General features: G+C 37.9%; 1 protein-coding gene across 10 annotated transcripts in view; it reads left to right on the top strand.

The window, feature by feature from the left end:
* CCDC88A (coiled-coil domain containing 88A) overlaps positions 1 to 24,481 on the top strand; it is a 139,469-nt gene that overhangs the window by 18,892 nt on the left and 96,096 nt on the right. For all 10 annotated transcript variants that reach the window (XR_004443936.1, XR_004443931.1, XR_004443932.1 and 7 more), the window contains exons 3-5: positions 10,651 to 10,759; positions 21,362 to 21,431; positions 23,736 to 23,794. Coding sequence is in view for 3 of the 10 variants with exons in the window: in XM_033239064.1 (XP_033094955.1) it covers positions 10,651 to 10,759; positions 21,362 to 21,431; positions 23,736 to 23,794 (238 nt within the window). In the remaining 7 variants the exon portion in view is untranslated. The remainder of the gene's footprint in view (positions 1 to 10,650; positions 10,760 to 21,361; positions 21,432 to 23,735; positions 23,795 to 24,481) is intronic.

Raw genomic sequence — 24,481 nt, 5'->3', positions numbered from 1 at the left:
TGGAATGCAGTGGTGAGATCATAGTTCACTGCAGCTTCTAACTCCTGGCCTCAAGTGATCCTCCTGCCTTAGCCTCCTGTGTAGGTAGGACTACAGGCACACACCACTATCCCCAGCTAATTAAAAAAAATTTTTTTTATAGACAGGGAGTCTTGCTATGTTGTACAGGCTGGTCTCAAACTCCTGGCCTGAAGCGATTCTCTGGCCTTAGCCTCCCAAAGTGCTGAGATTATGGGTATAAGCCACCTCCTCTAGCCAATACATTTTTTCCCTTAAAACTACTAATTTTCTGTAATGTACCCTCTGAACAGTGCTGCAAAATAAGAAAGCCACTAATTTTCCTGAAATACCTTACTACTTGGATACTTGGATAACCCTCAGTGGTGGTGCTATTTACCCAGTTAATTATTTTTCATCAAGCAAACATTCTGGTTTATTCACACTTAAAGTTAGAAACGTAAATTAGTTATTTCAGATGTATCATGGTGACATGCAAATATTACATAGTTATGTTATTATATAAATTATCTCAAAAATTTTAAAAGACCACACTACAACCATAGTTTTAAATTACAGTGCCATGATCAAAAACCCCCATCAGTTAAGCAGCAACACAGAACAGATGGTCCAAGAGGACATACAACAGGTTTACAGTCTGGAGGAGAAAAACATAGAGCCATTAAAACTATCAGATTTCTGTTTCTTATATATATTAGTTAATGAATAAGTAAAGATATAATCCTTGGTCATATAGGGACCAAATCTTAGCATATTAGTGTTGCAAAATTGCTAACTTTAACTTCATATTTTTTCCTGATTTATAAATTTTTATATACAATGGTTGATAATACTACTGTCCGTTTATTATTTTAATTGAAATTAATGCAACTTGTCATAAGTAGGTCATTTATAAATGTGAAATTGCTTGAGGCCGTCTTTTACTGCCATGTTGCATTTAACTCCTGGTTGAACAGATTTGAGCTGTATTAGGCTATTTGTCACTAAAGCATTTTTTTACTTTTCATCTTATAAAGGAAGATGGTTGACTTGAAATTGTGTTGCCTTAGAAATAGCTGTGTGTGATTGGAAAGGTACTTGCTCACATTTCACATGCCACGTGTATCTTGTTCAATAGCTCATCTTTTATTTTAGAAAATGGCCTTTCCAAAGATACATTCTGTAGAAAAAAATGGTATAGTACGCTTTCAAAAAGAGCCTGATAAAAACTTTATTGTGATTATTTATTCCGAATTGATTTTTATTTTGCATTTTAAGTATTAAACAAAATGAAAGGCAGAATATTTGGAATATTTAATAGACTACATTTTCTCTTTAGAGAATTCTGTGAGTCATACTTAATAGACTACATTTCTTTTTAGAGCATTCTGGAGTCATACCATACTGTTTGTTTAAATTACTGTATTGTGATTTTTATTATATTAAAAGTATTGGAATACAGGATTCAACCTGAGGAAGCTGATAAAAGCACACACACAGGAATGAGTGTTTTTTTTCTGTCTTTATATTGGATACATTATTTTTATAGAAGAAATTTTTAATACTGTTTTCTTTTCTTACGGTTTTTTTTCTTTTCGTTTTTTTTTTTTTTTTGAGATGGAGTCTCCTTCTGTTGCCCAGGATGGAGTGCAATGGCGCAATCTCGGCTCACTGCAACCTCCGCCTCCCAGCTCAAGCAATTCTCTGCCTCAGCCTCCCGAATAGCTGGGATTACAGGCACCCACCACCGTGCCCAGCTAATTTATTTTTATTTTTATTTTTGGTAGAGATGGGGTTTCACCATCTTGGCCGGGCTGGTCTCGAACTCCTGACCTCATGATCCACCCACCTTGGCCTCCCAGAGTGCTGGGATTACAGGCATGAGCCACGCGCCTGGCCCAGAGTGACAACTTTTTAAACTTTTTTTAAAGCAATTTCTTCTGTTATTTAGCCCATATATAGGGATAATAAAGAGATCACATCCTTAGAGTGAAAGGGCCTGTTTTCCGTGATCCTAACATATGTCAGTATGACCCTTACTCAAATTGGGCCCACATCAAATGGGAAACTCAAGCCTTATAATGGGAAGTTTATTGCTTTCTAGATCCATGCCGAGAGTGCTTAATGGTTATCCTGGGCTCTAAGTACAGAAAGTTTGTAATAATAGACTATAATATAACATCTGATGATTATAAAGAAATAGGAACTTTTCAGTTCTGTTTTCATACTAAAATAACTCTCGAATAGGTACAGTGTAGAATAGAAGTTATAGATAGAGGCTTGGAGTGCTTAGGGTATTAGCCTGTTCAAGAACTCCACTATTCTATTGGTTTTCCTAGAGTCAAATCAGAGCATAGAAATCCCTTCACAGCCCATGTACTAATTTCATAGATTTGTAGACACAAAGCAGCACAGTTTTATGAAGGGATATAGAAAGTTTTCATTCACCTATCTTTAAGATCCCTTTTGATTGTGAGGTTAATTTTAGGTGTTGAAGTACTTTTCACTCAAATATTTAAATTGCGTTTTTCATTTTTCCTCAGATTTCTAAAATTTCATCTGGTATCATTAGTATATAACTATATAATTCCTTCCTTTTATACGAAGAATTATTTTAATTGTTAAAAGCAGTCTTTCGCAAAGTCTGAAAAAACTTAATATAAAACATCAATTTTTTTTTTTACAAAAAAATTTTAACAGATTTTGATTAAACCAAAATTCTAAATTTGGAAAACTTGCTAATTCTTGAAAGAGCTTTATGCAAAGACGGTAGAATTTCCTGACAACTGAATAAATTTCAAGATATCATGTGAGGAATATTGGACACAAAATTTAAGAAGAAGCATTAACACTTTTTTTGAAAAAAACACTTTAAAGGAAACAGAACTTGATAACAACTCTGTCAAGGACAAAGGTAGCATTTACATTATAAAATTTATTAAAGGAATGATATCACCATGTGTTCATTAGAATATTACACATCCAAAGTATAATATAATCCAAATTATGTATTTGGATAATCCAAATTAGTATAATCCAAATTGTATATGGTCATGTAGTAATGAGCTTGCACTACAAATAATACAATTTTAAAATTTATATATATTTTTAGTTCTAATATTAAATTTTTCTTAGGCTGGGCGTGGTGACTTACGCTTGCTATCCCAGCACTTTGGGAGGCCAAAGTGAGAGGATCACTTGAGGCCAGGAGTTCGAGACCAGCCTGGTCTACATGCTGAAACCTCATCTCTCCTAAAAATAACAAAAATGACTCAGGTGTGGTGGTGGGTGCCTGTAATCCTAGCTACTTAGGAGACTGAAGCAGGATAATTGCATGAACCCAGGAGCATTGAGCTGAGATGATGCCACAACACTCTAGCCTGGGTGACGGAGCGAGACTCCATCTCAAAAAAAAATTTTTTTTTTCTTGAGTACTTATTGTTAGATTTAAATACCCAGGTTTATAATAAAATATCACCACATTGAACTGGAGGAGGAAAGGAAATTAATCATCTTTAGTTTGATTACTCACTGTGAAAACAGAATTGGGTATATGCTCAAACAATACAGTAAAACAGTGATGTATGATATACACTTGGGTTTTAGAAAAAACATTGCTGAAACCTTTTTTTTTTTTAAGTCAGTCTTTTCTTTGTTTTCTTGAATGATCCTATAAAAGGAAAAACTAAGAGAGAGTAAAGGAGCTCTAGGATCCTAGGCAGATTACTAGTTTGAACTTTGGTTTTCTGATTTATGGTGAAACCAGGTATCTCTAAAGTGTTTGTAGGTCTAAATGTGGTCAGTGTATGAGTAGGAGACAGTCATAGATGAGAGGTATGTAAGGGATTCAAATGTAGAATAAAGAAAATAGAAAGAAAAGATAGAAGAAGGCTAGAAAGGAAAGGTATTTCGTGTTTGCAAATGAAATTTATATAACTGTAAATATACCTAAAATTTTTGTTACTGGTGTTGTTCTTACTCTGTTCTCCCAATTACAAGTATAGTTTTCTCCACAATGATAGCTTGACTAGACTGAGCTTTCATGCATTAAGTAATGTGGCCAGTACAGTAGGTACTCAGTGAGTATTTGTTTAACTTACTGACTAAAAAAGATACCAGATAAGAAAAAAGAAAAAAAAAAAAAAGATACCAGAGTTGATTGCCTAAATAAAACAAAGTTTTTCCTTCAGTTTTACCGTGACTTCTTGACCATGCTGCTATTTGTCTTTGTTTGCCATGACACGTGATCTGACTGCTCCGATATAGTCTCCTTGTTTTTATAAGTAACTAGTTCTAGTTGATGCTTTTATTTGAGAGACTCGCTTTTCCATTTAAACTCTCATTTGCCTCGGGCTGTTCTGATTTTTTTACTATTTGTCTTGCAATAAGCATAAATCAGTCACAGGTCAGATTTAGCTTGCCTTGCTAATAGTCTTCCTTGTTCTGCAGATCTCAAATTGTAGTTTAGGACTCTATTATTCAACTGATTTTTGATATGCACCTTAGTGAGAGTACCTATTCCAGTCTGCCAAGTGAGTTGTTAGCTTGGAGATTGTCAGCTTGTAACTCTCAATAGAAAGCAATGGTTTAAAAAACACTATGCTTAGTCTTTGTTTATTCTTATTTTTATTTATTCAAACAATATTTGTGTTAGGAAACATGCTAATTTTTAGAAACAAAAACATGAATAAGAAGATACGGTCCCTCTTTTCAAGGAACTTAGAATCTAGTGAGAAAGTGGGAGTCAAAAAGACCAAGTATTGGAAGACCCGTGACAGAGTTATGTACAAATAAAGGGGAATAGTTATACCATAGAGTGGAGCTGAGAGAGTGTGTAGTCTAGGACTTTGAGGGTGATATAACAGTGTAGCTCACTACATTAACATATTAATGGAGAAGGATCAGGTGGGAGTAGATGTAGGAAAAATTGGATATGCCAGGTGTGCTGTGGCTTGTGCCTGAAATCCTAGCTAGCTAGAAGACTGAGGTAGGAGGATCACTTGAAGCCAGGAGTTTGAGGCAAGCCTGAGCAACATAGTGAGAGATCTCATCTATAAAACATTTTTTAGGCAGGACACGGTGGCTCATGCTTGTAATCCCAGCACTTTGGGAGGCCGAGGCGGGCAGATCACTTGAGGTCAGGAGTTTGAGACCAGCCTGGCCAACATGGTAAAACCCCATCTCTACTAAAAATAATAAATTAGCGAAGTGTGGTGGCACACACCTGTAATCCCAGCTACTCAGGAGGCCGAGGCAGGAGAATCACTTGAACCCGGAAGGTGGAGGTTGCAGTGAGCGGAGATTGTGCCATTGCATTTCAGCCTGGGCAACAGAGCGAGACTCTGTCTCAAAAAAGAAAAAACAAAAATCAAAACTTTTTATTTTAAAGTTAGCTAGGTGTGGTAGTGCACATCTGTAGTTCCAGGTACTTGAGAGACTGAGAAGGATTTCTTGAGCCTACAAGTTAAAGGCTGCAGTGAGCTATGATCATGGCATTGCATCTCAGCCTGGGTAACAGAGGGAGACTCTGTCTTCAAAAAAATAAAAAATAAATAATACTGGATAAAGTTCAGCACCCATTCAGACAGTGAATAGAAATGGAAGGGAATGCCTGATAGATGGTATCTATCAGAAAATTACAGCAAACATCATGCATTAATGGTGAAACATTAAATGCAGTTCTCTTAGAGAACAACAAGAGAAGGATATCTGTTGTCTCCATTTCTATTTGTTAATGCACCAAGTAAAGAAATAGAAATGTAATGCAAGATTGAAAAGGTGGAAATAAACTGTCATTTACTGATGGTGTGATTTTTTTTTTTTTAACCTGGAAAACCTAAGAACATGAACCTAGTAAACTAAGTTTTGAAAGGTGGTTAATTAGACATTCAGCATTCAAAAACTCTGTAGTTTTGGCTGGGCACGGTGGCTCACGCCTGTAATCCCAACACTTTGGGAGGCAGAGGTAGGTGGATCACTTGAGGTCAGGAGGCCGAGATCACCCTGGCCAACATAGTGAAACCCCGTCACTACTAAAAATACAATAACACTTAGCCGGGCATGGTGGCGCGTGCCTGTAGTCCCAGCTACTCGGGAGGCTGAGACATGAGAATCGCCTGAACCCTGCAGGCAGAGGTTGCAGTAAGCTGAGACTGTGCCACTGTACTCCGGCCTGGCAGAGTGAGACTCTGTGGCAAAAAAAAAAAAAAAAAACCCAAAAAACCAAAAACGAAACCGTGTAGTTTTCCTGTTACACAATAGCACCAATAGACAATGTAATAGAAAAAAAATCCATTTCACAAAGCAACAAAAGCTTCTTTACCCAAGTAAGAAAAAAAAACCTTAAATATGTAAGACTTCTGTGGGGAAATTTTAAATTTTTACTGATGGAAATGAAATGCCAGTTTTTAATCAAATTAATATTACTAATGTCAATAAATCCCAACAAGGTTTTTCATAGAACCTTATAAATATCCTAAAATGATAGAAAAGATCACTATGTTCAATTAATGAAGACAGTATAGAAAAAACAACAACAAAAGAAAGGGACTTGTCTTAGTAGAATTGAAATCATAATAAAGCTATAGTAATAAGCTATAGTAAAACAAGGTTTTAATGACACAGAGATAGACAAATGGCTTAGTGGGACAGAATAGACTCCAAAAGTAGACATACACTTAATGTGGGAATCTGAAATCAGTGAGAAATGTAAGCTCTTTAGAAAATGGTGTTGGCATAATTGATTATCAGTATGGAAAAGCTACAAATTAAATTCAAGAAGACCTTCAAGAGCACCAGTAGACAACCTATTAGAGTAAGAAAGGTTAGCATTGTTGCTAAAGATAAGAATAAACAAAAAATGATAGCATATCATTTCATGTTCACATATCAGCATTAACATATCAGCAAATAAATTTTTAAAATATTACATTAACTTTAATGGCAAAAACTATCAGCATCTAGGAACAAATCTAATAAAAGGCCTTCCTGAAGAAGATTATAAAATGGTTTTGAAGAAGAGCTGAATGAATGTAGAGAGATACACCATGCTTATCAGTGGGAAGACTCAATGCTGTAGAGTTGTCAGTTCATTCTTAATAAATTTGTAGATTGAGTGCAATTTCAGTCAAAATCTTAATAGGTTTTGTTTTTTGTTTATGCAGAATATGACAAGCTGATCCTAAAAATCATCAAGGACCATGAATGAATAGTTAAGATAAATTTGAAAAAACAGTTTAGTCAGGGCGTCTTGCCCTACCTACACATCAAGATGTAAATAACTATAGTTGTTAAGGTGGTGCTGTTGACATGGGAATATATAGGTAGACCAGTGAAACAAAGGAGAACACAGAAACAAGCCAGGCCCATATATTAATAGGATGCATTGAGAAGAACACAGCATCTCTTCTGTGTTTTTCCTGTTAAGGATATATATCCTGAACTTAATTATGAGTCAACACAGTCTTATCAGACAAACCCAACTGAAAGTCATGCTATCAAGTATGTGGCCTGTAACCCTTCTAAAGTGTCTAGTTCATGTACATCAACAAAAGGCTGAGAAACCTCCAGCCTGAAAGAGATTAAAGATTGCAGTTCAGACTACCGCATGCCAAGTGTGATTCTGAACTGGATCTATTTTCTATAAAGAACATCCATTCATTATAGGGACAAGTAGGGAAACATGAATGGATTCTTAAGATTGGACTATGTAGTAATGTATGTTTAATACTGCCCCATAGATCATTTAGTCTCCATTCATTCATTTCAGCTTTTTTTCCCCCTCTCTCCATGCTTCTTTGGATTGTTTTTATTGTAATGTCTTCAAGTTCACTAATCGTTTGCTGTGTAGTTTCTAATCCGTTGTTAAGCTCGTGTGGTGAATTTTTCATTTCAAATAGTTGTATTTTGCAGCTTTAGAAGTCCCATTTGAGTTTTTCAAAACATGATTTACGTTTCTTCCTGCTTAACATTCATGTCTTTCTTTAAATCCTTTTGTAGGTTTATAATAACTGTTTTAAAGTCCTTGTCTGTTATTTCTGTGATCTTTTTCATTTCTGGGTCTGTTTCTGTTGACTGTTTCCATTTTCTTTCCTGGTTATAGATCACATTTTCCTGATATTTTGTGTCTATTCATTTTTTTTTTTTTATTTTATGCTGGATATTGTAATGATTATATTTTGGAGTGTCTGGACCTTGTCCTTTTAGAGTGACAAACTTTGTTTTGGCAGGTTGTCAAGTTACTTGCAATCAGCATGATCCTTTCAAGACTTGTTTTGTTAGGGATGGGGTTCTTGAATAGCTTTTACTCATCTGCTGATTTAGTCCTCCTTCTAAGACGTGACTCTCGTGCGGTCTCTGCTGTATGTTCTAGATGTTCATTAAGTCTACTCAACTCTGCTTGTCAGAACTCAAATTTCTCTCTTTACATTGTGAGCTCTGAGAATTGTTTAGCTCACAGTTTTCTTGTATTTGATCTCTGCTTAGCCTTGTGGAGTTTTAGGTTATACATGCACAATTTAGTATTTAGCCAAAATTTTGTTGGTTTTTTGGTTTGTTTTGTTTTTGAGACAGGCTCCCACCATGTTGCCCAGGCTGGTCTTGAATTCTTGGCCGCAGGCATTCTTCCCACCTTAGCTTCCCAAAGTGTTGGGATTACAGGCATGAGCCACTACATCCATGCTTGTGTGAAGCCACAGCCAAAATCTTAAAGGCAGATTTTTGGAGCTCTTTGTTAGTGTAGCTCTCTTTTCTTTGGTATTCTTTTCTGAATGTGTCAGTCAGTTCAGCATCCATGAACTCCAGCTTTGTCTCCTCAAGTTCAACAAGACTTGGGCTACCCATTTTCCCGTACCTCATTCTGGAAGGCACCTCTCTGCCTTACTAGAGAGAACCTATTCTTGCATTACCTGCTGTCCAAAGTCTGAAAACAGTTTTTTCGTGCTTTGTCCAGTTTTCTAGTTTTTATGGCAAGAAGGCATCTTCCTCCTTTCTGTAATAGCTACCCCTTCCTATTTTATTAATAGCTTAGTTTGATTGCATTATTTTCTCAACTAGTCCCTTGAGTAATCTCAGCATAAGTGGTTGAATTGATCCAAGGTTGGGGATTAAGAATGCGGTCAAAGGATGAAAGAATCAGGATGTTGGGAGTGGTGGCAAGCAAACAGTGGTTTTGAAGCAGTGGTTCTCTGAGTGTGGATGGAGGATCCTTTGGGGGATCCATAGGGTCTTCCCACTTCTAACTATATGTGAGAGTGAAATGTCTTCATGTGCTTGAACCAAAATAAGAAACAATGGATTCAATGCAGAAGCAAAGATAAGAATCTGTTTTTTAAAAGTTAAACCACACATTAAAGAGATGCACAAAATAGTAAAACAATACCGCTCAGTTTTCTAAGTTCTTTTTGTTTGATTTTTGTTAGCATATAATGGGTTTATTATTTTGTTAAAGTGAGTTAATGCATACATAACTTTGAAATGTTCTGTCTTTATTTCAATTTTTTTTTTTTTTCAGTCTCGCTCTGTAGCCCAGGTTGGAGTGCAGTGGTGTGATCCTGGCTCAAGCGATTCTCCTCCCTCCTGGGTTCAAGCGATTCTCCTCCCTCAGCCTCCCAAGTAGCTGGGACTACAGTTGCATGCCACCACACCTGGCTAATTTTGTATTTTTAATAGAGATGGGGTTTCACCATGGTGGCCAGTCTGGTCCTGAACTCCTGACATCTGGTGATCCACCAGTCTGGGGCTCCCAAAGTGCTGGGATTACAGGCATGAGCTACCATGCCCTAATTCAGTCTTTATTTCTAACACACTAAGTATTAATTAAAGATAGCCCGCAACATCAAAAATTGTTTGGAGTCATCAATTAAGATTACAAAGGGGTCTTGAGACCTAAAGGTTTGAGAATTATGGAAAGAAAGCACCATAGAGTCTAACCTGTTTAGGGAAGGAACTAAAGGCATTAGGAATGCAATGGACTGTGTAAAAAGGGAACAGATTAAAGAATGAGGCGTTTCTATTCAGTTTCTATTTCCTGTTGGATGGGTGTCAATTTGTTGACTTTTCTGCATCTTTGTGTGGAGGTGCCACAATATCCCATTCTAAACCATGGATGGCCTGACTATTTTTCTTCTGCAGTTTCTGCTGCCTCAGGATTATTGAGTCCCTTGCTTTCATTGACTCTACAGTTTTACCCAAGGTAAAAGTACTAACTAACCTGTGTCATCCACTTTATCCTTGAATTTCTCTGGGACATTGCCTGTTCAAATATAATCCCTATTACCCAGTGACGAGAAATAACATTTATTGGTTATTAGCCCATATTTTAAATGGATTTATTTTGTGTGATAGAACTATATATTCAAAGGAAATAGTTATTCATCCTAGGAATGTGGAGTGGCAACATGACAATGAAAGGCAACATTTGACTTAGGTTTGAAATTAATGTTGTTCTTGCTTTGGGAAATCAGTTGCGTTTATATTAATTAGAAGCACGGAATACGTGTCAAAGTAATAATCTGCCCTTTTGGACCATCTCTGTTAATGCAGATGAGCACACAATTTATTTAAGTAAAAAAGTACTATATGATTAATTTTAATTATATATAGGTTGATAGTAGTATTTTATGTAATTTTAAATTATTTTTGTATTTCTTACAGTAATCCTAAATTGGAGAGTCAGAGAGTAAATAAAAAAGTAAATAATGATGCCTCACTTAGAATGCACAATGTATCCATTTTGGTGAGACAGATAAAATGTTATTACCAGGTAAGTGCCCTTTTTAAAAATCGGGGTTTTAATAACTACTTACATTTTTGTATTATTTAGCATCAGTCATCTAACAAATATTTAAATGCTTATTATATGCCAGGTTCTGATCTATTTGCTAGAGTTAGAGTAGTAAATAAGATAGTTTATTTCTTATGAATGTTAAAGGCTTAAGCAAGCACTTAATAATTTTCTAATGTTACAAATGACTACTTATTTTATGTTTTAAAAATCAGGTCCCAGTTTCCTGAGAACTTGCATAGTGTAACATTTTGTTGTTAGACTTCTTGAATTATGCCTTTGAAAAGTGTACTTCCATTTAAAAAAAAAAAAACTGAATTGGATGCATATTTTAGTTTTTAAATATGAACATTGTTGGGCCGGGCGCGGTGGCTCAAGCCTGTAATCCCAGCACTTTGGGAGGCCGAGACGGGCGGATCACGAGGTCAGGAGATCGAGACCATCCTGGCTAACACGGTGAAACCCTGTCTCTACTAAAAACTACAAAAAAAACTAGCCAGGCGAGGTGGTGGCGCCTGTAGTCCCAGCTACCCGGGAGGCTGAGGCAGGAGAATGGCGTGAACCTGGGAGGCGGAGCTTGCAGTGAGCTGAGATCCGGCCACAGCACTCCAACCTGGGTGACAGAGCAAGACTCCGTCTCAAAAAAAGAAAAAAAAAAAATGAACATTGTCGAGGCTTTCAGTATACCTCTCAGAATTGTTATATCTGCATTGCATAAATTTTGGTTTGGCATATTTTAAAAGATTATTTCTATGCATTTTCTAATTTCTGCTATGATTTATTTCACTTATGAGTTACTTCTAAGTATGCTTTTAAATTTTTGAACATGATATTTTTCAAGTATCCTTTTTGGTTTTGATTTTTGGTCAAAGAATGTGGTTTGTATAATACTGATTCTTTGGTATTTGTTAAGAATTACTTATTTTGGCCTAGTATGTTGTTGTCAGTTTTCTTTTAAAGTTCTTTGTGTGCTTGAAAAAGTATGTATTCTCGGCCGGGCACGGTGGCTCAAGCCTGTAATCCCAGCACTTTGGGAGGCCGAGATGGGCGGATCACGAGGTCAGGAGATCGAGACCATCCTGGCTAACACGGTGAAACCCCGTCTCTACTAAAAATACAAAAACTAGCCGGGCGAGGTGGCGGGCGCCTGTAGTCCCAGCTACTCGGGAGGCTGAGGCAGGAGAATGGCGTAAACCCGGGAGACGGAGCTTGCAGTGAGCTGAGATCTGGCCACTGCACTCCCGTCCGGGCGACAGAGCGAGACTCCGCCTCAAAAAAAAAAAAAAAGAAAAAGTATGTATTCTCCTATTGTTTGGACGCAGAGTGAGAGCAACCTTGTTTGTTAACTGTATTGTTCAAATCTTTTACAGCCTTATTGATTTGTCTTTTGAGCGATTAGTTATTGAGAAAGAGGAGTTGAAATATCCCATATGATGAATTTATCAAATTTTCTTTTATAGGCTTTGAAGCTGTTACTAGTTGCAAATAAATTTAAAATTGTTAAATTTGCCTGAAGAATTTGATTATTTATCAGTAATTGTTCCTTTTCCTATTTTTTTCTTTTTTTTTTTTTGAGATGGAGCTTCACTTTGTTGCCCAGGCTGGAGTGCAGTGGCGCGATCTCATCTCACTGCAACCTCTGCCTCCTGGGTTCAAGCGATTCTCCTGCCTCAGACTCCTAAGTATCTGGGACTACAGGTGCGTGCCACCGTGTCCAGTTAATTTTTATGTTTTCAGTAGAGACAGGGTTTCACCATGTTGGCTAGGCTGGTCTCAAACTCCTGACCTCAAGTGATCTGCAACCCTCAGCTTCCCAAAGTGCTGGAATTACAGGCTTGAGCCACCATGCCCAGCCTATCAATAATTGTTTCTACATGTTTTTCCTTTCTACTGGTTTAAAATTTTTTCACTCTTCCTGTTTTTTTCAGAGGTGACTTTCGAAATTATACATTTTATACCTAAACACAGGAAAGGCCAAAATTGATGAGTATCATTATCCTTTTATGGAATAGTGCTATGACTTTAGAATGTTTTAATTCTAGTCATTCTCTTTTATGACTTTTAAGCTCTTCTTGTCTTGTATTTTAGGGTTTTTTCTTTACCCTACAAATTAAATATTGAGAAGTACTGTTAAATAAATAAAACCAATTTTTTTTTTTTTTTTTGATGGAATCTCGATCTGTCGCCCTGGCTGGAGTGCAATGGCATGCTCTCAGCTCACTGCAACTTCCGCTTCCTGGGCTCCAGCAATTCTCCTGCCTCAGTCACCTGAGTAGCTGGGATTACAGGTGCCCACTACCACACTTGGCTAATTTTTTTGTATCTTTAGTAGAGACTGGGTTTCGCCGTGTTGGCCAGGCTGGTCTCGAACTACTGACCTCGTGTGATCCGCCTGTCTCAGCCTCCCAAAGTGCTAGGATTATAGGCATGAGCCATGTGCCCAGCCCTTTTTCTTTAGCTCAAGCTGCATGTTTTTCTTTGAGAATATTTGTCTGAAAATGCCTTTATTTCACTCTTGTTTTTGGAAGATAGTTTCTTTGTTTTAGTTTTTAAATAGAGACAGAAGGCTGGGCGCAGTGGCTCACACCTGTAATCCCAGCACTTTGGGAGGCCGAGGTGGGCAGATCACTTGAGGTCAGGAGTTCTAGACTAGCCTGTCCAACATGGCGAAACCCTGTCTCTACTAAAAATACAAAAATTAGCCAGCCTTGGTGGTGGGTACCTGTAATCTCAGCTACTCAGGAGGCGGAGGCATGAGAATCACTTGAACCCAGGAAGCGGGGGTTGCAGTGAGCCAAGATCACGCTGTTGCACTCCAGCCTTGGCAACAAGAGCAAAACTCCATCTACAAAAAATAAAATAAAATAAAATAAAATAAAATAAAATAAAAATGACAGAGTCTCACTATGTTGCTCAGGCTGGTCTTGAACCCCTGGGCTCAAGCAGTCCTTTCTCCTCAACCTCTCAAAGTGTTGGGATTACAGACATGAGTGATTGCACTAGGATGAAATAGTTTTAAGTATGCAGTTTTAGGATGACAATTATTTTTCTCTCAGTACTTTGCAGACTTAATTCTTCTGTCTCTGGATTTTTTTTTTTTTTTTTTTTTTTTTTTGAGACAGAATTTTGCTCTTGTTGCCCAGGCTGGACTGCAATGGCACGATCTCAGCTCACTGCAATCTCTGCCTCCTGGGTTCAAGTGATTCTCCTGTCTCAGCCTCCTGAATAGCTGGAATTACAGGCACATGCCACCACGCCTGGCTAATTTTTGTATTTTCAGTAGAGACAGGTTTCATCATACTTGTCAGGCTGGTCTCGAACTCCTGACCTCAAGTTATCTGCCTGCCTCGGCCTCCCAAAGTGCTGAGATTGCAGGCGTGAACCAACACGCCTGGCCTCTCTGGTTTCTTTTTGCTCTGGAGAAATTAACTCTCTAATTTTTGTTATTTAAGCGGTTTTTTTTTTTTTTTTTTGAGATGAAGTTTCACTGTGTTCCCAGGTTGGAGTGCAATGGCGCAATTTTGGCTTACTGCAGCCTCTGCCTCCCGGATTCAAGGGAGTCTCCTGTCTTAGGCTTCCGAGTAGCCGAGACTACAGGCACGTGCCACCACGCCCAGCTAATTTTTGTATTTTTTAGTAGAGATGAGGTTTCACCATGTTGGCCAGGCTTGTCTCGAACTCCTGACCTCAGATGATCCACTCGCCTCAGCCTCCCAAACTGCTGAGATTATAGGCGTGAGCCACCATGCCTGGCTAAGCTGTCTTTTTTCTTTCCAAGCTGCTTTTAGTATTTATTCTTCTAATATTTGCTCTTTTCTATTCTGCTAATCTGATCTCTTTCAAATATTTCTATTTATATATATTAGACTTTCTTACTGTATTTCTTGCTTATTAAGAAATAAGCAAGAATTAAGCTTGTGCTGCATTCTGAGTCTTGTTTTCAGAACTCTCTAATTTACTAATTCACTTCTTATTTGTGTCAAATCTTCTGTTTAACCCATTGATTATATCTTTCATTTCTGGAAGATTTGGTTCTTTTTACATTGCCTTTTCATTTTTTTCATTAGTCATTTTCTTTACTTTTTCAGATATTTAAATTTTTTCTGTTTTAGATTTCATATCTGATTATTTAAAAATCTGAAATATGTACAGATCTGAATCTGTCCTTTGTTTTCTACTTGCTGTTTCTTGTGGTAGTGGTGGTGATAGTAGTAGTGGCAGTGGCGGGGGTGCCAGTGATATGTGTGTGTTTTAATTGTGAACTCATTTTTGGGGGGCCTTTATCTGTGCGGATTCTTTGTATTCAAGTTAAGGATGCATTGCTTCAGAGAGGATTTGTTACCTGTTGTGCAACCAACCCTGAATCACCTTTATTTTAAGCAAGTTTGGCCAGGCGCGGTAGCTCACATCTGTAATTCCAGCATTTTGGGAGGCCGAGATGGGTGGATCACTTGAGGTCTGGAGTTCCAAACCAGCCTGGCCAACATGGTGAAACCCTGCCTGTACTAAAAATACAAAAATTAGCTGGGTGTGGTGGTGCGTGCCTGTAATCCCAGCAATTTGGGAGGCTGAGGCACATGAATTGCTTGAACCAGGGAGGTAGAGGTTACAGTGAGTGGAGATCACACCACTACACTCCAGCCTGGGCAACAGAGCGAGACTCTGTCTTAAAAAATACATATATATATATAAATATTATTAAATATATAATTAAATATATTTATGTACTTATATTTATAATTGAATATGTATATTTAAGCAAGTTCATATAGAAGCAATATTGTTGTACTGTAGAAAATTAGAAAAAAAAATAGATAATACAGACATAGTTCTAGTGCCAGGAAATTACCACTTTGTCACCTGAATATGTATACATTTCTGGATTTTTGTTTCTTTTTTGAGGTGGAGTTTCGCTCTGTCACCCACCTCTACCTATAATACTCTTTCCTATTCTCTGCTTTATTTTTATTTATTTATTTATTTATTTTTGAGACGGAGTCTCACTCTGTTGCCCAGGCTGGAGTGCAGTTGTGCAGTCTCGGCTCACTGCAACCTCCATCTCCCGGGTTCAAGTGATTCTTGTGCCTCAGCCTCCTGAGTAGCTGGGATGACAGGCATGTGCCAGCACACACAGCTATTTTTTTTTTTTTTTTAGTAGAGACAGGGCTTTGCCATCTTGGTCAGGCTGGTCTCGAACTCCTGGCCTCAAGTGATCCACCCACCTTGACTTCCCTAAGCGCTGGGATTTCAGGCATGAGCCACCACACTTGGCCTCTGCTTTTTTATTTATTTATTTATTTAGAGACAGAATTTCGCTCTTGTTGACTAGGCTGGAGTGCAATGGCACAATCTTGGCTCACCGCAACCCCCGCCTCCTGGGTTCGAGCAATTCTGCCTCAGCCTCCTGAGTAGCTGCGATTACAGGTATGCACCACCATGCCTGGCTAATTTTGTATTTTCAGTAGAGGCAAGGTTTCTCCATGTTGATCAGGCTGGTCTAAGGTGATCCACCTGCCTTGGCCTCCCAAAGTGCTGGGATTACAGGTGTAAGCCACTGTGCCTGGCCCCTCTGCTTTATTTTTATTCCTAGCACTTATCACCAAAAACACTTACTTGTTTTATTGTCTGTCTTCTCTTACTAAAACATAAATTCCATGAGAATAAGGATTTCTGTTTATTCATTGCTGCATTTTCAGTGTCTAGAACGTCTGGCAGATAATTGATATTCAGTAAATATTTGTTGAATAGGTGACTGCCCTGATTTTCTCTAAACCTTTTTCTCTTTCAGTTGAATTGCTAAAATACTTTATTTCTCCATTTATTTATTTATTTATTATTTTTTTTTTTTTTTTTTTTTTTTTTTTTTTTTTGAGACGGAGTCTTGCTCTTTCGCCCGGGCTGGACTGCAGTGGCCGGATCTCAGCTCACTGCAAGCTCCGCCTCCCGGGTTTTACGCCATTCTCCTGCCTCAGCCTCCGGAGTAGCTGGGACTACAGGCGCCTGCCACCTCGCCCGGCTAGTTTTTTGTATTTTTAATAGAGACGGGGTTTCACCGTGTTAGCCAGGATGGTCTCGATCTCCTGACCTCGTGATCCGCCCGTCTCGGCCTCCCAAAGTGCTGGGATTACAGGCTTGAGCCACCGCGCCCGGCTCTCCATTTATTTTTATAGGTTTCTTATAACTTGAGTTAACAAATTGAATTATCTTCACTAGTTTATATACATGTTATCAACTTTGACCTGTTCGTTAATTTGTTCCTCCTTTCAGCGAACTCATCTTGGGCTGATTTATATAATCTTTTTCCATTTCTTTAATACTTTAATGGTGAATTTCTTTAGAGCTAAGTTAAGTCTGGGCAGGCTGTGATGATATAATAAGTCTTAACAATGGCAGTCAGTTTTTAAGCATCTCTGTTTTATGTCTTGTATATTTTTTAATATTATTCATAAAATTGGAATGGGGAAATAAAAAGACTTTTTACAAAAATATAGCTAGAATCCAGGCTGGGCGCAGTAGTTCATGCCTGTAATCCTTGCACTTTGGGAGGCCAAGGCAAGCAGATCACTCAGTGTCAGGAGTTTGAGACCAGCCTGGCCAACATGATGAAACCCTATCTGTACTAAAAAATACAAAAATTAGCTGGACGTGGTGGCATGCACCTGTAATTCCAGCTATTTGGGAGGCTGAGGCAGGAGGATCGCAGGAACCTGGGAGGCAGAGGTTGCAGTGAACCGAGAATGCGCCACTGCACTCCAGCCTGGGCGACAGAGCGAGACTCTGTCTCAAGAAAATTATATATATTATATATATATATAATATATATACACACACTCAAATATATATATACTCAAAAGTAAGTGACGTAAATGAGTTTTATCTCTAACATCTTTAAGATAAAACTTAAAAAAAAAATTCGGTGTCTGTTAAAATTTAAAGTTTCTTGGCCAGGTGTGGTGGCTCACACCTGTAATCTCAGCACTTTGGGAGGCCAAGGTGGGCAGATCAAGAGGTCCAATGTGGTGAAACCCTGTCTCTACTAAAAATACAAAAATTAGCCAGGCATGGTGGTGTGCACTTGTAATCCCAGATACTCAGGAGGCCGAAGCAGGAGAATCTCTTGAACTCGGGAAGGGGAGGTTGCAGTGAACTGAGATCACGCCATTTCTCTCCAGCCTAGGCGACAAAGAGAGACTCTGTCTGTAAATAAATAAATAAATAAATATAAAAAATAAAAGTAAATAAAAAATTTAAAGCTTCTCTTTATGAAGGTGAATTTGAAGGCTCTTGCATCTGACTTAGGTTATCTTCACAAAGTAGGATATAGACAAAACAGTGATTTTAAAAAATGCAGCTCTCTTATTTATGATTTAAAAAAAAATCTCGCCGGGCGCGGTGGCTCAAGCCTGTAATCCCAGCACTTTGGGAGGCCGAGACGGGCGGATCACGAGGTCAGGAGATCGAGACCATCCTGGCGAACACGGTGAAACCCCGTCTCTACTAAAAAATACAAAAACTAGCCGGGCGAGGTGGCGGGCGCCTGTAGTCCCAGCTACTCGGGAGGCTGAGGCAGGAGAATGGCATAAACCCAGGAGGCGGAGCTTGCAGTGAGCTGAGATCCGGCCACTGCACTCCAGCCTGGGCGACAGAGCGAGACTCCATCTCAAAAAAAAAAAAAAAAAAAAAAAAAAAAAAATCTGGCTGGGCACGGTGGCCTATGCCTGTAATCCCAGCACTTTGTGAGGCCAAGACAGGAGGATCGCTTGAGTCCAGGAGTTCAAGATCAGCTTGGGCAACAGTGACACCTTGTCTCCATAAAAAATAAAAAATAAAAACAAATGAGGCAGGAGGATCGCTTGAGCCTGGGAGGTCAAGGCTGCAATGAGCTGTGATTGCACCAATGCACTCCCACCTGGGTGATAAGAGTAAGACCCTGTCTCAAAAAAAAAAAAAAAAAAGTCTATAATGACAGTCCTCATAATTTTGCTTCAAGGCAAGGAAACTAAAAATTCGAATGAAGTGACTGGGCACGGTGGCTCATGCCTGTAATCCCAGCACTTTGGGAGGCCAAGGTAGGTGGATCATGAGGTCTGGAGTTCAAGACCAGCTTGGCCAAGATCGTGAAACCCCGTCTCTGCTAAAAATACAAAAAAAATTAGCCAGGCATGGTGGCAGGTGCCTATAATCCCAGCTGCTAGAGAATTGCTTGCACCTGGGAGGTGAAGGTTGCAGTAAGCCAAGATCATGCCACCGCACTCCAGCCTGGGCAACAGAGCGAGACTCCATCTAAAAAAAAAAAAAATTGAATGAAGCAGAAATTTATTCCTTTAAGCCCATTTAGCTGTTGCACACATAGCTATAGCATATTCTCTCTTGAGATAACTTGCTTTTAATTGGAAAACTAATTCATTAAATATCCAAACTCCATATCATTCCTGGAATAAGTGATTTTAGCAAGTTTTGATACTTATTCTAACATGATACATATATCAAGTATGTACTTTCCTTTAAATGCAGGCATATTTTGGCAGTAGTTTTTTAAAGTGCTAATGTAATACTGAGGAAAACTTTTTGAAACTTTCTTGTTTATATCTATAAAGAATTATAGATAAGAGATGAATTCTAATTAACATCTCGTGTCATGCCAGCCTCTGACCATGGGTAAGTGCTCTAGTGAATCTAGAATTAGAAATTTTAAAAAAGCAGCACAAGTTAACTTTTAATAGTTGTTTTTCATGGTTATTTGCTTTCTCATCATAGTATTAAGTTAAATAATGGATTCAAAAAGAGTTGAATACCTTCAAAAACTTATTCCTTAGTAACTAGTTATATCTGAACATGTAGTCAATTTATGAAGAATCTGTCATAGTTATTCCTTAATATTGCAAAGATTCAGTAATTATCACATGGCACCCATCCATCCTATAGTCTAATTCATCCCAGACCCTTTTCATATCATCAGTGTCAGTGGTTGTAATGGCAGACACAATGTATTTCTTCATTTCTTCAAGGAAGAGGTGGTAGAAACCGAAGGTGCATACTTGATATATTACCTAAATTGAAGAATTTGAAAGCATTCAGTTCTTTCTGAATCACCTTGTATGTTCAGAATCTACATATATTCTTGTCACTAAAGTTTTACAGAAGTTAAACATCTATTGTAGAGGAGAGAAATAATGGTTCACTGAGGAGGAACTGACTTTCATGAAATGACCATTAGACAGCGTTTTTTTGTTGTTGTTTTTTTTTTTTTTTTTTGAGACGGAGTCTCGCTCTATCGCCCGGGCTGGAGTGCAGTGGCCGGATCTCAGCTCACTGCAAGCTCCGCCTCCCGGGTTCACGCCATTCTCCTGCCTCAGCCTCCCGAGTAGCTGGGACTACAGGCGCCCGCCACCTCGCCCGGCTAGTTTTTTTTTTTTTTTTGTATTTTTGGTAGAGACGGGGGTTTCACCGTGTTAGCCAGGATGGTCTCGATCTCCTGACCTCGTGATCCGCCCGCCTCGGCCTCCCAAAGTGCTGGGATTACAGGCTTGAGCCACCACGCCTGGCCTAGACAGCGTTTTTAATAAAGCAATTAGGTTTCTTAATTTTAATATCAGTTGACATTTTAAAAATATAGCTCTTATTTATTATATTAAAAATATGGCCAGGTGTGGCGGCTCGTGCCTGTAATCTCAACACTTTGGGAGGCTGAGGCGGGTGGATCACTTGGAGTTCCTGAACTCCGCCTGGGGAGGTTAGAAGTTCAAGACCAGCCCGGTCAACATGGTGAAACCCCGTCTCTACTAAAAATACAAAAATTAGCCAGGCGTGGTGGTAGGTGCCTGTAGTCCCAGTTACCTGGGAGGCTGAGGTGGGAGAATAGCTTGAACCCAGAAGGCAGAGGTTACAGTGAGTTAAGATCACACCACTGCACTACAGCCTGGCCGACAGAGCGAGACTCCATCTCAAAAAAACAAACAAAACCACATATTATATATATATATATATATATGTACAGTGACAGTACTCATAAATTTGTATGATGTATTTTTAGTTTCCTCAGGGAGAACTAACAAGAACAAAAACAGCACACATGCTCGAACTTTTATTGAGGAATGTTTCTTAATTTTGCTTAATCTTTTGTTGAGGAATGTTTCTTAATTTTCTAGCACCTAAAACTTCAGAGTTCCAAATAATAATTAGACCATTTTGACTTGAATGCTTTAATCTGGGGACATCTGATATTTTTAAAACTTTTTTATTATTATATGTGTGTGTGTAGAGATGAAGGTCTCACTCTGTTCCCTAGGCTGGTCTCAAGTGATCCTCACTCTCTGGCCTTCCAGAGTGCTAGGATTACAGGCATAAGTCACCGCACCCAGCCTGATATATTATTAACTGAAGTCTATCTGATATTATAACTTTAGTTATTTAATTCATTAAAGTTACAAAAGATTTAAGACCTTATATAACTTTTTCCATATTTGTTTAATTACAGTATAGCACACCTATAGAAGAATGTACAAATCATAAGTTATAGCTTGGTGAATAATTACCTAGTTAGCATTACCCATATAACAAGTATTGGATATTTTTTTACAGGAGACTTTGCAGCAATTGATCATGATGTCGTTGCCAAATGTCTTAATCATTGGCAAAAATCCCTTTTCTGGTAAGTATTAAAATTAGCATAATGTGAAAGTAATGTCTAACCTTTGTGTAATAATATGATGTTTATTTTTTACTAAGAGCTTATTTACATTAGCTCACTAGATTTTTCATAACTGTAAAAGTTGGAGGTGATGTTCCATTTTCTAGAAAGATGCAAGCTTAGAATATTTGTAAGTTATAGGTAAGACCAGGCATATATTTTACATTAAGTTCAGTATTTTTTCTACTATACCAAACATACTTTTCTGTGATGATTTTTAGTATCTTATTATAAAGTATAGAAGATGATGTAGTTACAAACTTAAAAATTATTCCCTTAGAAAAGAAATGATTTTGAAATAATTTCCAGGTTTCTATTCATATATCTACTATCTACCATTGCCAAAATTGTTTGAATCTTAAGTTTTACTGATTGATAGTTTTTTTTGTTTGTTTCTTTATTTATTTATTTTGAGATGCAGTTTCGCTCTTGTTGCCCAGGCTAGAGTGCAATGGCATGATCTCGGCTCACTGCAACCTCAGCCTCCTGGGTTCAAGCGATTGTCCTGCCTCAGCCTCCTGAGTAGCTGGAATTACAGGCGTGGCCACCACGCTAATTTCTGTATTTTTAGTAGAGACAGGGTTTTACCATGTTGGCCAGGCTGGTCTTGAACTCCTGACCTCAGGTGATCTGCCCGCCTTGGCCTCCTGAAGTGCTTGGGATTACAGGCATGAGCCACCACGCCCAGTCTGATATGTTTTAATTTATATTAAACTTAGTCTGAATGGAAAGATGAGAGGCAGTTTTAGATCATTCAGATTTTTTCTTCGAAATGTTCTGCCCTTTAGCACATTTTAAATGTGATATTTTAGAATTATAATTTTTGAACAGTTGGGGAAATTAGCAGCTACCTAACAGTTTCAACAATGGGCTTATCCTTACAGTCTACATGTTATCCAAATTAGTGTATTTCTTCAGCCCATACCCCCTCTCAGTCAAAACAAACAAAACCAAAATAAAAACTAAAATCAAATAGCTATTTTTATAGAGGAAACTATTAATTAGATGTGGTGAATTAGCAGCTTAGATAGTTTTTAGAGATCCAATGGGATGTTTGATTATATAAATTTAAAAATGAAAAAAAAAATTGCATGTAGGATGGAATTATTTTCCATCCTACATACCTTTGATAAGTACCTACCAAGTTATAGGGACCAGGAGTGGAAATAAATGGTCTATGTTCTAGAAGCTCTTATGGTTTGGTAAAGGATACACAGATTATGGAGATATCATGTAATAATTAGTATGAAGTGGAAATATGTACCAAATGTTCTGGCATATAAAATATGGAGCCATTAATTATTCTTAAAGTTGACATATAAGTGAGAGTTGGGGACCATTGATGATTGGGTCAGGTAAGACTACACAGAGGTGATAAGAGCTGTGCCTAGGATTGTGATTAGCAAGTAGTTCACTAGGGGGATGAGGAGGTTGGGGAAGGAGGACAGATAGAGGGAGTAGTATTAAGGCAGAGGAGTGTGTATATATGCATATTTGGGAGGAATGGTGATTAATGGCTCAGCGTAGCTAGAAAGTAGGTTGTTTCATGGGGAGTAGAAGGAAATGTCTGATAAGAAGATTTGGACTTTTTCATAGACAATTTGGCCTGGTGGTGAAAATCTGGCCCAAAGAAGTAATTTTTTTCCAGTTGAATATTTTAAGAAAATCTTAACTGAATGCTGTTGGACAGGGAATATTCTCTCCATTTCTGTTATAGATTGTTAACTTTTACCTGGCTTGTTATATACATTTATTTTAACAGCCTCACTGTAACAGACATTTAAGATTCTGGTCTTCATGAGCATGCACAGTGGAAAACCATTTAAGTTTTATAAGGAGATGAATCATAAGATCTGTGTTTTAAGTAAGAAAACACTAATAGGCCTAGGAGGAGCCAGACCTATTAGGAGCCATTTTGGCTGCCTTTGTGGCATGTCCCTCTATCAGCCTGATTTGGTAGGTTCTTGATTTTTCAGGCTGGGGTACTACAATCATTTATGGAAAAGGAGTAAATTCATAGTTAGCATACTTGTTGCACAGAGCCTTGAAACCTCTTCATTAGCCCTTCAAAATTGATATTCTTGCCCATTTCTTCTGCTGTTACCACCTTGTACGTACACAGCTGCTATTTTGAATTCTCCACTATATGTGCTTACACTGAATCCTTCAGTGAAGTTACTGTGCATAATTACCTCTAGAAATGATTCTCCAAATAGAGTTGAAAATGTAGCAAAATGTTGTCCTTAATAATTGTTTCTATTTTAGAACAAGGCACAGAAGAAGTTAAAAAACTGCTTTTACTTTTATTGGGTTGTGCAGTTCAGGTAAGTTAAAACATTTTTTCATATTTTCATTTTAACAACCTCTTTATATATTTTTATCAGGCTCTCATTTCTGAAAGACTTAAGGATTGACCATTGCTTTTCAAAGTCCATGTTAGAAAATTTTCAATAACTATATAACCTCCTAAGGAGATTATGTTGAAGAAAAACGCTTAACTTTATTTTAGAATTTAGTTACATTATCATAGTCATATCATTTAAAATATTTAATTACTCTTTTCCTTATTCTGAAGCTTATAGTGTCCCTAAATTTTTGAGTTTTTTTTCCAGAGGTGGCCTTAAAAATCTCTCCCCAAACATCCTTGTGATTTGTTGTACTTGTGTATATTTTAGGAGAAGGGAAGGGAAAAGAGAAGGGAAGGGAGGAGGCAGAATTTATTTAAAAGAAAAAAAAGGTAAAAAGGAGGCAGAATTTATGAAAAGTGTTTTAGGAATCTTGGTTATTATTATATTGATCTTTGATCAATGACTATAATAATAGCTATGGTTTATAGAATGCCTGCTTTTGGTCAGATATTATCCCTTATATATATTTTCTTTTTTTTTTTTTTTTTTGAGACGGAGTCTGGCTCTGTCGCCCAGGCTGGAGTGCAGTGGCCGGATCTCAGCTCACTGCAAGCTCCGCCTCCCGGGTTTACGCCATTCTCCTGCCTCAGCCTCCCGAGTAGC

This window comes from Trachypithecus francoisi, unplaced genomic scaffold (assembly GCF_009764315.1).
Source record: "Trachypithecus francoisi isolate TF-2019V2 unplaced genomic scaffold, Tfra_2.0 Lachesis_group17, whole genome shotgun sequence".
NCBI lineage: Eukaryota > Metazoa > Chordata > Mammalia > Primates > Cercopithecidae > Trachypithecus > Trachypithecus francoisi.
This window is presented reverse-complemented; position numbering and strand designations above follow the sequence as displayed.